Here is an 18833-nt window from a genome sequence, read left to right on the forward strand (position 1 = left end):
TCTCTGCTCTTGAATAATCTTGACGTCAAGTAGTAAATTCATACGTCCCCTTTAAATGGGCGGGTCATAAGGCTAAGAAAGGGATTGAAGTTGATTTACGTTGGCACAATGGCTACCGTCAGTCAGATTTGGCCATTTGAGAGAAGACGCTACCTAAAAGCCCATGGGATCACAACACTGTTCATTTTGGATCTATGTTTGCGATGTGTGAATGGTAAGGCTATGCAACAAAACATATGATAAAGCGGATTTGTATTTACCAGGGCTAGGCATCTGTGATTTATGTTTTTTCTCCCCCCGATGCTAGTTAGCTGGCATAACGCGTTACATTAGCTAGCAAGTTAACAAGAGTGTATGGCTAGTATCCACACAATGGTAGTCTACAGCCAATTTACTGTATTCTGGTCCTACTGTATTTTATCTGGCAAGCTAGCTAACTAATGTACAATTGCTCCAGCAAGCTGTGTTTATTAGCTTGCTAGCTATAACAGCTAACTACATGATGCACCCTCCCCCTTATATGCCAACTCCTGTCTTCCAGGGTACCTGAGCTCCCCACACGTGGGCCAGGAGCCCCCTTACAGCCGAGATGCTCAGCCAGTCATCACCAGCCGGGTGGTTCCTTCTCCATCTGGTAAAATCTCCCCAGCCTCCATCCATGGGATGTTTTTATCATGTTGACACTGACAGTGCCTCTTTGGTATGCGGTTACTGAATGAGGTCCATGGGACAACATATCTTGTGAATTATTTTGCAGCATCTCCAACGGATTCAGATGGCTATGCTGCCAACTGCCCCAGTGGGGGTCAATGCAACAGACTGCCTGCTGACTGCTTCAACTGCAGCTATCATCACAACTGTAGCTATGGCAAACCAGCGTCTTTCTCTTGCAAGGCCAAGAGAGGAGTCCACTGCACAGTGAGTTCAGTTCGCCAGTTGGACACAGATTGTTCTTGACAAAGACCAAGGAGCTCCATTTACAAAGAAAGTATGTAACTGTAGCACTTTGTCATTGTGCTGTTGATGCTTCAGTATGCTGTTTATTTTTCTCTGCTTGCAGGTGGAGTCGGGGAAGCAGCAGACCAACTTCTCCCTGTCCATCACGTGCCAGTTCTGCTGGCAGCTGGACCTGTCTCAGTACAGGTGCTCCAACTCAACCAGCTGTATGACCGTTGCCTGCCCTCGCAAACGCTACAACGCCACCTGCAAAGTGCTGGACCACGTACACTGCTTAGGTATACACTTACTGTACAGTGTGTCTGGTTCATTATTATTCAGATACATACACATCCCTCCATATGTATTTGGACAGTTATTATACACTGCTCAAAAAAATAAAGGGAACACTAAAATAACAGATCCTAGATCTGAATGAATGAAATATTCTTATTCAATTTTTTCTTTACATAGTTGAATGTGCGGACAACAAAATCACACAAAAATGATCAATGGAAATCAAATTTATCAACCCATGGAGGTCTGGATTTGGAGTCACACTCAAAATTAAAGTGGAAAACCACACTACAGGCTGATCCAACTTTGTAATGTCCTTAAAACAAGTCAAAATGAGGCTCAGTAGTGTATGTGGCTTCCACGTGTCTGTATGACCTCCCTACAACGCCTGGGCATGCTCCTGATGAGGTGGCGGATGGTCTCCTGAGGGATCTCCTCCCAGACCTGGACTAAAGCATCCGCCAACTCCTGGACAGTCTGTGGTGCAACATGGCGTTGGTGGATGGAGCGAGACATGATGTCCCAGATGTGCTCAATTGGATTCAGGTCTGGGGAACGGGCGGGCCAGTCCATAGCATCAATGCCTTCCTTTTGCAGGAACTGCTGACACACTCCAGCCACATGAGGTCTAACATTGTCTTGCATTAGGAGGAACCCAGGGCCAACCGCACCAGCAAATCAAATCAAATGTATTTATATAGCCCTTCGTACATCAGCTGATATCTCAAAGTGCTGTACAGAAACCCAGCCTAAAACCCCAAACAGCAAGCAATGCAGGTGTAGAAGCACGGCATACCAGCATATGGTCTCAAAAGGGGTCTGAGGATCTCATCTCGGTACCTAATAATAGTCAGGCTACCTCTGGCGAGCACATGGAGGGCTGTGCAGCCCCCCAAAGAAATGCCACCCCACACCATGACTGACCCACTGCAAACCTGGAGGATGTTGCAGGCAGCAGAATGTTCTCCACGGCGTCTCCAGACTCTGTCACATGTGCTCAGTGTGAACCTGCTTTCAACTGTGAAGAGCACAGGGCGCCAGTGGCGAATTTGCCAATCTTGGTGTTCTCTGGCAAATGCCAAACGTCCTGCACGGTGTTGGGCTGTAAGCACAACCCCCACCTGTGGACATCGGGCCCTCATGGAGTCTGTTTCTGACCGTTTGAGCAGACACATGCACATTTGTGGCCTGCTGGAGGTCATTTTGCAGTGCTCCTCCTGCTCCTCCTTGCACAAAGGCGGAGGTAGCGTTCCTGCTGCTGGGTTGTTGCCTATCATTTCCACCTGTTTGTTGTCTATTCCATTTGCACAACAGCATGTGAAATTTATTGTCAATCAGTGTTGCTTCCTAAGTGGACAGTTTTTCATTTCACAGAAGTGTGATTACTTGGAGTTACATTGTGTTGTTTTAAGTGTTCCCTTTATTTTTTTGAGCAGTGTATATACTCCAGCATTTTGGACTTGATCAAGTGTTTCATGAGGCAACAGTCCAGAAGTATGTCACCTTTTATTTAAGGGTCTTTTCATACATATATTTTACCATTTAGAAATGAAAGCACATTATGTAGTCCCACCCATGTGAAGTAAGTATTTTGTCAAATGTTTTAGTATTTGGTTCAATATTCCTTGCACGCGATGACTACATCAAGCTTGTGACTCTACAAACCCCTAGAATGCATTTGCAGTTAGTTTTGGTTGTGTTCTGAGTTATATTTTGTCAAAGTAACTGAATGATGATTTTCTTTCTGAGTAGATAAGATACTTCTAAACACAATTAATCCTGATAATGCCATTATTAAGAAAAACCATGAATGAATCATGAATAATGAGTGAGATGGCATTCAGAGGCTACAACAAAACATGCTAAACTCTCACCATTACCAATATCTGGGGAGAATAGTATTTTTAGGGGGGTATGCTTTTTGTGCCTCTAACCTTCTCACTCATCATTATTCATAATTGATTCAAGATTATCTATAATCATGTTAGCATCCACATGAATGTAGAAGTGTTCAGAAACATCTTCTATTCTTACTTACAATAAAAGTGATTCAAATGGCACAAGACGTTATTCACCATTCAGTTCCTATTGGGCAAAACAAACCCCAAACGCAGTTTTTGAGTCACAAGCTTGATGTAGTTTTGGCGTGCAAGGAATATGGAACCAAATTCTAAACTTTTGACTACACTATAAGTTAGTTTGTCCAAATACTTATGACTCCTTCAAATGGGGGGACTAGTTACAGGAAGTGCTTTAAGACCAATATGAATGAAAATACCCTCAAATAAAACATTCTATCTCAAATCTAAAATACTGGAGTATAGAGCCAAATGCTTCACTGTTCAAATGCATATGGAGGGGTGTGTATACTGCCCAAATGCGTATGGAGGGGAGTGTATACTGCCTGTCTTTTGTTCTCAGGTAAAAGAGTATTTCAGAAACGTTTGTACTGCAACTGGACAGGAGGGTACAAGTGGTCTACAGCACTGGCACTCAGGTAAAACTCCTGCACAAGCATACTGTCAAAACCTCTTAAGGATCTGACCCCTTTTTTCAAGGACCGATCCCGTAGAGGATTTATTAAAGGAAGGCTGATACAAAAAATTGTTTATCTGGTTGAAAACGGCTTATGTGGCATCGATATTAGTCAGAAACATTTATTTTGGTGCCAAAACTGACTACAAAGTCTAAATAGGACAGCATTTTAAGTCAGTATCTTACAAAACTAAGATTTGTGAGATTTACGAAATCAAGAACAACAGTGTTTTCCTTGGGTTCGGTTTAGATTTAAATTCTGTCCACACAGGACTGCTGTCTGGCATGGCTTGCAATACTCAAATCATCCAGAGCACAGGTGCATGTGTGCTGCAGTGCACGCTACCCAATCGTAGCAGCAGAATCAACCTACAGCCCTGCCCATTTCTTTACAGACAGCAGAACTACCAATAATTGACCGTCTTGGGTTGAAAGAATAAGACTTATTCATCACTCAAATCTCTTAAGGACAAAACAAGCCGTGATGAAGGTTAAAAGCAGCGAGTGTCCGTCCTACCACCTCTGACAACAGAACATCAGCCGTAATTTTATTTTAATTTCCCGACGATTGTACACGTTGACTTGCCACCCTTTGTCAACACCAAGAAGGTGGTCTACTGCTTACGGCCGACGTTCAATATGGTGCGCCTTCCCGCTTAGATGTCCATGTATTCTATGCTCTTCACTGTTACCAGTAGAATCCCAGTTGTGTTATTGTTGTGTTTCTATCTACAGCATTACACTAGGTGGATTTGGGGCTGACCGGTTCTATCTAGGCCAGTGGAGAGAGGGTCTGGGCAAGCTGTTCAGTTTCGGTGGCCTGGGCATCTGGACCCTGATTGATGTGCTGCTGATTGGAGCGGGCTATGTGGGGCCAGCCGATGGCTCCCTCTACATCTGAGACCTGTGATTGATGCCCACTCCACAGGCATGATGGTTGTAGGGTTGATACCCTCTCCATTTCAGTTTAGACTGTCTGACTGTAAATATCCACTCCATGGAGATGCCATCCCATTATCACACCATCTGCGATATGGCTGATATGGACTGACTGGAGAATGGGAGGTAGGGACAGTTAAGCAGTGCTTGGAATTATATTGTAACAATGGCCACCTATGGTGCTCCATGGTCATGCATAGGAGACCAGTAACCATGGCTACAGAACACAAAATGGACTTATTATTATAATACCGATAACAGAAACAAAAAGTGCTTGGAAGAAAAGCAGTGTTTCTTCCCTGTAGGTTTTGTAAAAGCATGTGGCACCTGCTAAGTGTGGTGGACGGTAATGTGCATCGGTGGATAGCAGATCAACCTTTCAGTGTTCTGTCTGCAAACCAACCAGCAAAAGAGTACTTGAACGGTTATTTTCTTTGGAGTGTAACATTGCAACATGAATGTCAGATTGCTTGGTTGAAAATGTGGTTGGGATACAGATTTGGGGAAATTACATGGTTATTATGGCTGGGGAAATGACATGGTTATTATGGCTGGGGAAATGACATGGTTATTATGGCTGGGCTTATATTGTGTATTTATATTTATTGCATTGTTGAGGGGAGGACGGCTCATAGTAATGGCTGGAACGGCATTAAACGCATGGAAACCATGTGTTTGATACTATTCCGCTCCAGCCATTACCATGAGCCCGTCCTCCCCAATTAAGGTGCCACCAACCTTCTGTGATTTGCACCAATATGCATATGTCAGATTTCAGCGTTACATGGTGTAACGGATGTGAAACGGCTAGCTAGTCAGCGGTGGTGCGCGCTAAATAGCGTTTCAATCGGTGATGTCAATTGCTCTGAGACCTTGAAGTAGTGGTTCCCCTTGCTCTGCAAGGGCCGCGGCTTTTGTGGAGCGAGGGGTAACGATGCTTCGTGGGTGACTGTTGTGTGCACAGGGTCCCTGGTTCGCGCCCAGGTATGGGCGAGGGGACGGTCTAAAGTTCTACTGTTACAATGGCATTGCTCTGCATGCCCAAAACACACAATCTGTTCTCATAAAGCTATGCAGGCTTCAACTAGGTCATTAACAGGTTCAGAATGGTTTTAGTACTAGTTTTCAAAGAACTTGTACAACAGGTTTTTTTCTTCATCGCTAATCGCCCAGCCCGAATGGTTACGATATGTAGCCTCCCATATCCAGAGCTTGAGTATGTGTGCTGCACAAACTGGTGAAAATGTGTTCATGTTCTGGAGGTAGGATTTGTTTTTTTGGAACACTGACAATGTTTGAGAATTGTAAATATTAAATTTGTGAACTATTATTGAACTTGGTGCCTTATTGTCTTCAGCCTGCTGTTTAGTATTGTCTAGTATTATAAGCATACTTGAATAAACAAAATCGTCTGGTGTTATTTCCATGATGATTGACCTAGACTTCAACTCTACATTCTTTCACAGATGCCTGTGCTTTTTCACACAGTAAAATACCGCGCCACATCTTTGAGGCAGTGCCGTTGGATACAGAAATACAGGCCTACAGAAAGATAAGCTCACTACCGTAAACCAAGAGCTTACTGACTAATGGTTATGTGAATACATATACCATATAACATACAATTGGTGCTAGCATGTGTTAGCGCTTCTCATTGGCTAATCTGCAGTAAATTTCTGTATACACTCCCCATCCCCAGTTCCTCACTTACTGTTATGTACCACCTCCAACAGAATATAAGTGTTTGGCCCAAATTGACTGACCGCCACCTCTACATTTTGGCTGGCAAGGCTACCCAGTTAGAATAATAAATGCCAGTCATCCTCACTATGCCATATATCTCACTGAGCATGAATACAACCTGTAAGAAATTGTTTCATTTTGGGTTATGTATTTTTAACCAAACACTTCTCAGTTGAGGCTGACGTGTATCTCAACTAGTAGCATCTTAAAATACAACAGCAATAGAACCACCATATCACCAAGTCATTTCCGATAAAAACATAAAACTAGACTGTCCAATCGATGATACGAGACAATCAGTACTGAACAGAAGGTAATTCTTTAAATAAATGAAAGCAGTCTTACTGGGTTAATTGACATTTATGGAAACATTGTGAATATCATTACTCCTATGAGCACTTGAGTTGTCTTAAATAATAGGACAGTCATTTGCATGTTCAAATTCATTGAGAGTCAACAATCCTAAGTGAATCAGAACACAACTTCCATAGTGGTGAAATCCCCTATGATTAGTTTAGAATTGTTAATAGCGAGTGATGACTATTCATTTATTCTTATGCAAGAAACAATTAGTTTGGCATCATTTCACTGGATCTCCCAGCAACAGCAATAGGCTACTGGTTCCTAGGATGTTATACAGTACACTGAACAAAAATATAAATGCAACATGTAAAGTGTTGGTCCCATGTTTCATGAGCTGAAATAAAAAATCCCAGAAATGTTGTGCACAAATTTGTTAGTGAGCATTTCTCCTTTACTAAGATAATTAATCCACCTGACAGGTGTGGCATATCAAGAAGCTACTTAAATACCATTACACAGGTGTGCCCTGTGCAGGCGACAATAAAAGGCCACTCTAAAATGTGAAGTTTTGTCACGCAACAATGACTCAATTTTTGAAGGAGCGTGCAATTGACATGCTGACTGCAGGAATGTCCACGAGAGCTGTTGCCAGATAATTTAATGTTAATTTCCCTACCATGTCATATTAGAGAATTTGGAAGTACGTCCAATAGGCCTCAACTGCAGACCACGTGTATAGTGTCGTGTGGGCCAGCAGTTTACTGATGTCAGCATTGTGAACAGAGTGCCTCATGGTGGTGGTTGGGTATGGCCAGACAACACAATTGCATCTTATCTATGGCAATTTGAATGCACAGAGATACCACAAAGAGATCCTGAGGCCCATTGTCGCACCATTCATCCGCCGCCATCACCTCATGTTTCAGCATGATAACGCAAGGATCTGTAGCTTTGTTTTAGTTTTTTGCACCAAAGAAAAGTGAAAGCCAAAACAGTACTGATAAAAAACAGGTATAAATGGTGTGCAGGTAAGGTTGGAAGCCCAAAAGGGCTTATATGAAAACCACACCAATAAGTACAAAAAAAGTTTGTTCAATCAGTTAAGCAAAGCATATGAATTATAATTGCACATAACTCAGTAAACAAGAAAAAACATGTGATTATGTGAGTGAGGCTACATGGAGGGATTATTGGGTAGTTTGGTTCATCAGGCTGACCGGATGAGGTTTTGGCAATGTGAAGATAAGAATTCCAGAGTATGGGACCTCTGTATCTGATAGAGAATTAACTATGTGAGGTGTGGCAGTGGGGAGGGTGAAGGTTATTGCAGTGTCTTGTGTTATATAGATGGATGTCAGAATTAACCTGGAAGAATCCATTGAAGGGTTTCGGTAAACTGTGTGGGAGGTATACAATTCCTAGAAGCTGAAAATGTCCATTTCTACCATGGCATGCATACTCAGACATGTCACCCATTGAGCATGTTTGAGATGCTCTGGATTGATGTGTACAACAGCGTGTTGAAATTCCCACCAATATACAGCAATTTCACACAGCCTTGAAGAGGATTGGGACAATATTCCACAATCAACTCTGCATGAGAAATGGTGGTCACATCAGATACCGAATGGTTCTCTGATCCACACTACTTAAAAAATATATTTTAATTGTGACCAGATGCATATCTGTATTCCCAGTCACGTGAAAACCATACATTAGGGCCTAATGAATTTATTTCAGTGGACTGATTTTCTTATATGAACTGGAACTGAGTAGTTCTTACTTCCAATAGTCATACAGTAATTAATAAATTGAGACATGTAGTATCTGTATCTTGCTAAAGCTGGATCACACATCGGATTTCATAGCATCCCAGCATGAGATACTGGATTTGCGTCAGACCTTTGTGGTTGCTAAGGAACATTTGAAAGCAATTTCACAGTAATACCAATTAGATCCAGCTATGTAATAGACCTGAATAATAGCTTATCAAATCTGACTGCAATCTGTAAATTTGTTACCCATATTTTACAGAGAAGGCTGGTATTGATACTAACGTCCACTCTTTCTTCCAGCTCATGCGCTTCATCTGTGCAGTCAATCTCATGTGATAATGGTGAATCATTGTGGAATGCAGCCAATTATCTTGTGCATGTGATTAGGGTATTCATTTCAATCTTAGAAACTAAAACACTTGACCTTGCGTTATGCAGAATTGGCTTGCCCATTCCGATGTTCCTAATCTAATGTAAATGAAAAATGTTGCCACAAGCCAAATGCAATTTGTGATTTATTTTGTACAATAAAGAAAATGCACATTACCCAAGCTCAGATGTCAAGAGTTCAAGAGCATCTCCATTTTGCACACTCAAACCTGAACATTGCATCCCCCACTACCAGCATGCTACACACTGATTAACCCGACATAGCAGGCGTTAAAGTAACACCTGAAACCAGATCCCCTATATACTGGTCTTGACAAGAAAAATAAGTGTCAGGGGAGGTTCTCTTCTACACTGTTCAACCAATCCAGTAAATGTGTAGGAGTTAAGATGGAGTGGTGTCTTGATAACGTCCAAAAGCAGAAGTCTGATCAGGCTCTTTGCATTTCCCCTGAAAAACAGGTTGTTGGGGACTATACACTGATAGAAACAGATTCCAGCCAAGGAAGGCCCCCCCATTTAATATTTTTTGCAGAGCTAGGAGAGTAACCCCTACTTTGGAAGCTTAAGTTAGGCATCCAGGAAAAAATATAAAACATTTAAGGAAAAATAAAAAAGTAGTCCATGTGATAACTGTTCAACCTTCTGGCAGGGAAAGTATGGCCACAGTTTAAGGAGCAAACTCAATGTCTCAATAGATACTCAATAGACAAAAATAGCAAAAGGCATATGGTGATATCCACGCCATGTGCCCATACCACTGTTCACACCATCCATACAAAATGAGATTTTACACTAAGATTGACACTGGAAACTTTCCAATAAAAAAGTAAAATAGGGTTACTGAAGTAAATCTCTGCCCCGCCCCATGCTCAACACCTTAGATAGCAATGGGAGGTGACAAATACCATTACTTGTGTCAAATACAGTACTCAATTTTGAATTTAATAAACTCAAAATGTACCTTAAATATTCATAAATTAGGCGTCACCATGTTTTTAAACAAAATATTGTATAAAAAGTATAACAAAGACAGGCAAATCTCCAAACTATTAAACAGAACAAATCTACGACCATTCAAATGTGGGGCGGGGGATGAAGAATGTCAATGTCGTGGCCAAAGGACTGGGCCAAATCTCATCGCTGTACTCAGTGTACTGCTTTAGAACTGGGGGCATAGGGGGGGTTGGGTGGGTGGGTTCTGAGTGTCAGGTTTGGGTAGAAGCGGTCTTCTCTCCCCTCTCAGCAACACCAATGGACACACCACAGTGAAAACCACGTGTTCCATCAGGCCCACGCGGTAGACGCATTACACCTGGCGGAAGCCCGTCTGCGCCCTGGATCTTTCGACCCAGCATGGGGCTCCCTACTGGGCTGCTCTCCTGTGAGGCCACCTGCCTGCGCCTCTGGACCCAAGGGCTACCGGACGGTGTTAGGCTGCTGTCTGAGGAGTAGTCCGCCCAACGTCGCCCAGCCTCAGGGCTCAGTCTGCCCTCACTGGCCAAAGGAGACTTATGGGAGTGGGGAGACTTGCGTTGGGAGCATGGGCTGGCCCGGGGGCTCGACCAGGGGCTGGTGCGTGGGGACACAGCTGGGCTCAGGTGATTGTTCTGGAACGTGGCACCCCCTCCAGTGGGACTTAGCTTATTGACAGAGCGGGATTTGCGGGCCAGTCTGGGGGAGGTGGGGTTGCTCTCAGTATCTGAGGAGCTACAGGCAGAGTCGTCGAGATACTGAAGCTCCCGTACCCGACTGTTGAGTGAGTGGCTCTTCCTCATTCCTCCTACTCCCTCCTCGCGCTGACGCTGATCTTTAGGGGCCTTCTTCTTGGGAGGCTTGGTGCCGATCAGGACCACCTTCAACCCCAGAGACCCTGTCCCCTCCTCGCTGCCCACAGCCTCGTTGGCTTTGACTGCAGCCTCCACCTCCTCATACTCCACGATGGCGCACTCCTCAGTGCTCAGCTGTGTGTAGCGGCCACTCAGCTTCTTCAGGTCGGCTGGCAGGTCCTTGCCAAGCTTCAGCACCCTCACAGAGGCTATGGCTCCATATGTTCCAAACGCTTTCAGCAGCAGCTTCATCAGTTGTTCCTGTTGGGTAGCGCCGCCCTCACTCCCGTCGCCAGCCCCACCCTCCATCGCCACACCCAGCTCTGGCCAGCTCTGCAGCTCGCTGAGTAGCAGCATACGGCTTGGTAGAGACTCACTGGCAAACACAGGCACTGTTGATCTGCGACGCACTTTGCGCCCCTCATCATTTAGCTCAAGTATTGTCGAGTGGCGCAGAGCATATGCAGTTGTTCTCCAGTCTCGCGTCAAGTGCTTCACCTGGGAGGAAAACAACTGTTAGAGATGATCGGAAGCGAAGGTCAGTACTTTTACAGGCAGCATCCTATATGAGAACTTCCTTTGTTTATTCATACATCCTGAAAACTAAAAAGCCATGGTTCTGATGGCAGTATGATAACATAAGCAGCCACAGATCTAGAATGAGATTATTTCTATGTAAGCAACAGCTATCAAAAGGCAAATCAAGTTACTGGCTACTAAGTGTTGTTTAACAGTTCCTAAATTTCAAACTTTTTGTTGGTAAATACAGCAACAAATTTGCTGTTATTGTTAGCTCCTCTTAGAAACTAAAGCAATTACAGTATTCATGCAGCTGTGAACATTAGAAATTAAACCAGTAGAGGAGAAAGATATTTTTCTTGGAAGTGTACACTGAAAAAGGAAACAGCCAAAATCAATGAGCCTGTATGAGCCTCTTTCACACCAGATGCTCCCGCCGCCAACTCATGTGAGAATGCACTTCCTAGCACCAACAGCTTGCCATATTGACACTAGGAACAGCTGTTGCATTCAGTTATATGAGCCCCCAGGGAATTCAATTGATATTTCAATATCAAGACACCAAACTGTCAGTAGATCAAACATTACCTTCTTGAAGGAGGTGAGCAGTTTGACACTGACGAAGCCCATCTTGTTGCGTCGGACGTGTTTGAGCAGGAAGGCATCGTGCTCCAGGTTCTCATCCGACAGGTAGTACTCGATCTGGGCCACCAGCTTCTGGGTCAGCTCTGGGTCTGGGGGCTGCCAGCTCTCCTCCTCCAGCTCACCGCCACTCGTGCCAGCGCCACTGAGAAAGATAATGGATAACATGCCAGTTCACAGAGACACAAGGCAGGAGCTTAACTGATTTGGCAGGAGAACTGATCAAAACAGCCTCAGCCATTACCCATGGCAACATGCTGAAAAGAGCTGCTGGAGATTTACCATCTTGACTCTTTCCTCAGATTTCATTTTCAGATTCTTCCTGTGACAGTGACAGGCTGCCTAACCACAGTGTGACCGTCACACTGCCCTCTGCCAGAACCGCAACACCACAGGGTGTCCCGCCAACATGAACAGAAATTGCTAAGACCTCTCCATCTGAAGAGTGCAGAGTCATCGCCACACTACATGCCTCCCCCACAGGGACATTTACCATATCAGCCAGACTTCAAAATCAAACAATGTAGTCATTTAATGCCTGCCACACCAAAACAAAGGTTTAATCAAAGCTCTATTGACAGAGGCCTTTAAAATTTGCACAGGTATGCCAGGCCAGCATTGCCAGCTGCAATAAGAGTGAATGTCTGAATGACATTACTGTGTCGATGAGTCATCCTCCTCACACAGCGATCCCATTCCGCAGGCTAGGCAAGACACTTGTCGAATACCCCAGACAACGTAATGATTGCAGCATCCAACCCACTGTGTTAAAGTCAGGGGAAGCCCTTCAACAAAATATGTGGGCGCAACACCTCCGCCGCACACAACACCACTGTAAAGGGACCAATTGTCATCCTCAGTCTCTCCGGCCACAATAATAAGCTGGTCAAAGAGCATCAATGACTGGTTACAAAAGTACCATGTAAAAATGAAAAATGTTCCATGCCCCTAAACAAGTGCAACATTGTTGCAAGTGAGGAACACCACAAGACTGACTATGATGTATTGGCTGACCTGGCTAAGATTATGAATTTATTTCAGACTACCTAAATTAAAACATACCAACCACATAGCCATACATTAGCACTCGGTCACAGGGATTTACAAGGGCAAAAATAGCCAGCCTGGTCTCAGACTAGACATAACATAGTAAATGTAAATCCGAACACTCAATTTAGTATGATACGTTTCGTATGGTTAAGACCGGTTAGTTAAAACCTGTTACAGCTAGAGGTTCCGCTAGTGGAACATTGACAACATCCGGTGAAATTGCGGAGCACGAAATTCAAATGAGAAATATTTAACTTTCATAAAAATCACTAGTGCAATACACCAAAATAAAACTTTACTTCTTGTTAACCTCTTAAGCCCACCCGACGCGCAGACGTCTCATCTAGCCATCAGCAAATGCGCTACGCCAAATGCTAATAGCACTCGTTAAAACTCAAACGTTCATTTAAACATACATGCAGGGTACTGAATTAAAGCTACTCTCGTTGTGAATCTAGCCAACAAGTCAGATTATTAAAATGCTTTTCGGCGAAAGCATGAGAAGCTATTATCTGATAGCATGCAACACCCCGAAATACCTGAATGCGACGTAAACAAAATAATTTGCATAGCCGGCGCTACACAAATAGCAGAAATAAAATCTAAAACTTTCATTACCTTTGACGAGCTTCTTTGTTGGCACTCCTATATGTCCCATAAACATCACTATTGGGTATTTTTTTTAATTAAAATCGGTCCATATATACCCAAAATATCCATCTATGGAAACTGTGATTCAGAAAAACTGTTTCAAAACGCAACGTCATTTTTTTAAATTAAAAAAGTCGACGATAAACTTTCACAAAACACTTCGAAATACTTTTGTAATCCAACTTTAGGTATTAGTAAACGTTAACAATCTATCAAATTGATCACGGGGGCCGATGTGTATTCAAGAGCTCCACGTCTTCAAATCATGTTCGGGAATCTCTCTTCCAAAACTTCCTGTCGGAGACCGGATGGAAAGTGGTCTCTCTTCTTCGTTTGACCAAGAAACAACGTCCAGGCAATTGACAAGACTGGCGACATCGTGTGGAAGCTGTAGGACTTGCAATCTCAGCCCCATTTAATTTAGTCTCCCATAGACAATACATGCAAGTGGAGCATTGATATTTTTTCCAGTTTTCAGTTTCTTGCGCTTTTCGATGAAACACACACTCCGTTATAGTCACAGCCATGATTTAACCCGTTTTAGAAACGTGAGAGTGTTCTCTATCCACACATACTAATCATATGCATATACTATATTCCTGGCATGAGTAGCAGGACGCTGAAATGTTGCACGATTTTTAACAGAATGTTCAAAAAAGTAGGGGGTAGGCTTAATCCTGCCACCATCTCAGATTTCAAAAAGGCTTTACGGCGAAAGCAAACCATGCGACTATCTGAGGACAGCACAACCATCATACAAACACATGACAATCATATTTCAACCCGCCAGGCGCGACAACTCAGAAATAACGATATAATTCATGCCTTACCTTTGAACATCTTCTGTTGGCACTTCAAAATGTCCCATAAAGATCACAAATTGTCCTTTTGTGCGATAAATTCCATCGTTATATCCCCAAAATGTCAATTTCTTTGGCGTGTTTGTTTCAGAAAAACACCAGTTCCAACTCGCCCAACATGACTACAATTGATCTAATAAATTACCTGTAAACTTGGTCCAAACAACTTTCCTAATCCAACTTTAGGTATTTTAAAACCTAAATAAATCGATCAAATTTAAGACGGAATATACTGTGTTCAATAGCGGATAAAATGAAAGTGGAGGGAGTTCCAAGTCCCGCGCCCCAAACAGTCCACTTGGCTCGACACCCAGAAAGGAAAGGTCTACTTCTTCATTTCTCAAAGGAAAAACAACCACTAGATAAGTCTTTAGAAATTGGAAGCCATAGGAACTGCAACCAGATGCCTCAAATCTAGTATCCCATAGAAAACAGTTCTCAAAATAATCCTGGATGGTTTGTCCTCAGGCTTTCAGCTGCCAAATAAGTGCTGTTATACACAGACATGATTTTAATAGTTTTAGAAACTTTAGAGTGTTATCTATCAATTATATGCATATCCTAGTTTATGGGCCCGAGAAACTGGCAGTTTATTTTGGGCACGCTTTTCATCCGGACGTGAAAATAGCACCCCCTAGCCCAAAGCGGTCTACAACACAAATGTGTTCTCTAACCAAGCTAACGTTAGCCACAACAAATGTGTAAAAATATATAAGTGTGGAATTCGTAACTTGTCACATTTTGCAAATTGCATTTTCTAACATATCATACAAGATGGATGGACATCCACAAATGAATACATACTGCACCATACGAAACTTAACATCTGAACCTATTTGGAGTGCCCCGGATTTACATTTACTATTGTAATGAAACAGGCAGGGAGCAGGCCTCGAACCCTCGACCTTCTAGCCCGAAGTACAGCGTGCTATCGACTGTGCCCCAAAAGCTTGTACGAGCGGCAGAGTCGATATTCGCGCTTATAAACCCTGGGTCGTTACACTATGTTACGTCTGAGTCCAGGTTGCATTGAGTCCAGGTTGAGAAAGCAGAGGATGACGCAGGTGAATTAAAGCAATGAGTGTAAAGGTGCCATCCAAATCGGCCTCTTTTTTTACGTCAATGGGATTACAATGCCCGTCCACAGGTGGTTAGAAGCTGTCTGGCAATTACCATAACTCTTCACTGTGGAATTGAAGTTCACATTGAAATATCAGGGAAACGACAAAAAGGAAAGTATGCAGTATTTTAACATACGTAAGGTTCATTCCAATAACAAACAATCAAATCAGAACGTTAGAAAGGAGGATACAACAGACAGACATTACAAGACAAAACACTTACCTGGATTTATCATGTCTTCCAAATTCGTCTTCACTACAGCTGCCTCCGAGGAAATCGAGATTGTTTGAGGACACCTCCTCCTCTGGTTCCTCGTCGTCTGCCGCTTGAATGGCCACTGTTATCATCACTTGAGTCCCCATCTCCTGCAGGTGTTGATCCACAATTATTACCTCGTCGATTTCCCGTCCCGCTGACGAACCTAATGCAGATTCGATATGTTTCTGAAACTCCATGGTGGCACTCGTCATTTTACCCGAAATAAATGCGTTTTCACCCGGTTCGTTCACTTCCTCCTCGGCTACACCAGTGGTAGTGCTTTCATGAAAGCATTTATTCCCTGTAATACAACAATTGAAGTCGCAAGAATACGGGGCACACACACCTCGACGCTTTTGACACCCACACCGGTGGATGGCCAAGGAAGCCCCGAAGATGCGCTCCACAGCTTGCCAGAGCCCCCAAATTCTACCCCACGGAGAACCCTGGGGTGGCGTGGAGCTAGCAGCTAGCGAGACGCAGCTAGGAACTGGGGAGACCGAGGGGATGGAGCCGTCTTGTAAGGTTACTTCCTGATATGTAAGAAGCGTTCTGCTTTTGAAACGCGCTCTGGGATTGGGCCATGTCATCTTTCCGCACTCATCCCCAATCCACCAGCAAACTCCAAGATGAAGCCAAGAGGGAGGGAGGAGAAAATAGAGACAACGGATAAATGCGTTTACCAATGTTTGCATTTTTGTGTATTTTTCCCTTCGTCACTATTTCTAGTAAACAATGGCTGCTATTTCACACGTGTCCTAAATAAGGGGACGTTGAAGTGTAAATGCAACGTGCTGTTATGCAATTGGGGAAATTGCAATGCACCAATCATGAAGGCCGACCCATTTCTCAGAACCTGCAAATTGGATAATAGGCTTTTAGCATTAGACCGCAGGGGTTGTTGAGGGATTTGCTATGGGGAAGGACACAAATAAACGACACCAGAGTATATAGTGTCATGAAGCATTACTGTCAGCAGTGGCTTTTACTTTATTTTAGATTGTGTATGCCTATAATAAAATAGCCCTTTGCAACAAAATTATTAACACAGTTTTGAAGATGTCAGGATTTCCATAATCCAATTCATGGTCTGTTATCTCCAAACCTACACCCCATTGGCCCACACCTTCAGTGCGCCGCGTATGAAACTCGCTGACTGTTTTTAATTGTAGGTGTGTATCATATCCTACACGGACTCGTAAATCATCACCCACACCACAATTGCTACACCATTGCTAATACAGTTGCCAAGCCTGAGATGACTTGATGTTTTCTCCACCCTGTTGGCAAGAGTTGTACAGCTGGTGGACTGACTCATACTCTGAACCACATGCTGTACCTCCCAGTGCCACAAGCCAGGAGCAGACATCAATCAGATAATGGCCCTGCAGGAATATGTTCCAACACCCCCCCCCCCCCCCCCCCCCCCCCCAACAGCTTATCTGTCAGGTGTCTGCAGCAGGAAACAGTCCCAATAGAGACATGAGTTGCACCCCAAATGGCACCATATTCCATTTAAAGTGCACTACAATTAACCAGGGCCCATAGGGAATAGGCTGCCATTTGGGACACCTTTGGCAGGAGTAAGCTGATTGCTATAAACTGAGCTGAGTTAAAATGAGCTCCCCTCTTGATCAGAGCAGAGCTGGTATTTCCTCTTTGTCCAGACTGAATGCAATTGTGACCACCATTAGCCTGTACTTAACATTCAACAACAAGGGTGTTAATTTGTTAATTTGTAATCCTACAAAGCATCTTACATATGTTGGTTTATTTTAAATGTACACATTTCTTTGTCTGTATGATTTTGTCCATTCTGGACATCTGGATAGAGAAAGCTGAACAATTGCTTTATTATTCTGTTTTTACAAGGTTTAATTTATCATCTACACTTTAGTTATATTTGATATGTGTTTTTCCTGTGTCCCAATTGGGAAGAATCTGAAGGGAAATATATCAATCAGTAGTCATGAGATTCTTAGGAACATTGTGAAACATTTTGCTTTTTGAGCTTGTGAATGTGATGCAATCTTTCACAAAATCATTTGATACATGATTGGGCAATCCTGCCTTGAATGAAAGATGTTTGGAGTAAAGTTGAAGGAAAATATGCATGTATGTCTTTGTAAATATACATGCCCTGGTGATAATAGAGAATCCTTTGTGAGTCTGTCCTAGGTGACTGTCAGAAGGTGTGTGTTTCTCATCCATGCATACATGTACGTCAGCTATTACTGTATGTGGAACAAACTGACTCTGTGGGTCCAGACTCCAGCACCTTTCTTTGACAGAAAATCTCTATTGTTCACAGTCTGTAAATGCTCTGTGCTGTAACCTACAGTATATAACTCACTACTGATATTGAAGGGTTTGCTTAGTTTTATCGCCAACAAAAAATACAATGTTTCTTTCTTTTGTCTTATTCAGGATTCTATTACTCCCTAAAGGATGCTAGATCTTATGTTTTTCGATTTACAGATGAGTGCAGCATTTTACTTCTGCTCCACATCACACCCTCATTCTGAGTCAGACAAGATATTTATAGACCTCTGTACCCTAGAGCGCTCTGACTGGCCAAGTCCCCATGCATAATACATAACGACAGACAATTTACATTGATCCCTGTGTCTTAGCGGCATGTTTTTTATTGGCAATTGTGAGATATATATCACATTCATATAATCCACTTCATCATGCCCTTATAAAATGCCTGCAGAAGTGATTGACAGCAGAACCATAATTATATGCTTTGATGTGGGACAATTATCTCTGAAGTATACTAACCATTATTTGTTCTGTATGTAGTAAATAAATTATTACAAAAGTGACATTGTGTCACAACAGAAGTAGCTAGGTCAATTGTGGAAGAACTGTCATTTATACAGAGCATTCCATTATCTGCTTGTCACAAAAGATTACAACATCATCTCCCACAAATGTGTCAGTTTTATGAATATATTAATATATCCTTGTGATGAGCATGTGTG

The 18833-nt window shown here is 43.0% G+C and overlaps 2 protein-coding genes across 2 annotated transcripts; one reads left to right on the plus strand and one right to left on the minus strand.

Annotated features, from left to right (window-relative positions):
* The first annotated feature begins 74 nt into the window (after positions 1-74).
* On the plus strand, positions 75-6149 carry LOC109888466 (TM2 domain-containing protein 3-like). The gene is made up of 6 exons (XM_020479661.2): positions 75-214; positions 542-634; positions 758-918; positions 1061-1235; positions 3655-3730; positions 4504-6149. Exons 1-6 carry the CDS (start codon positions 109-111, stop codon positions 4667-4669), a joined length of 777 nt encoding a protein of 258 aa, XP_020335250.1. The 5' UTR covers positions 75-108; the 3' UTR covers positions 4670-6149.
* Positions 6150-9025: 2876 nt separating this feature from the next.
* Positions 9026-16614, minus strand: LOC109888467 (la-related protein 6-like). Its single transcript, XM_020479662.2, has 3 exons — positions 15811-16614; positions 11852-12050; positions 9026-11242 (listed from the first exon to the last, which is right to left on the minus strand). The coding sequence occupies exons 1-3, from the start codon at positions 16539-16541 to the stop codon at positions 10124-10126; spliced, it is 2049 nt and encodes a 682-aa protein (XP_020335251.1). The 5' UTR covers positions 16542-16614; the 3' UTR covers positions 9026-10123.
* Between the last annotated feature and the right edge of the window lie 2219 nt (positions 16615-18833).

Source organism: Oncorhynchus kisutch, linkage group LG3 (assembly GCF_002021735.2).
Source record: "Oncorhynchus kisutch isolate 150728-3 linkage group LG3, Okis_V2, whole genome shotgun sequence".
NCBI classification, from domain to species: Eukaryota; Metazoa; Chordata; class Actinopteri; order Salmoniformes; family Salmonidae; genus Oncorhynchus; species Oncorhynchus kisutch.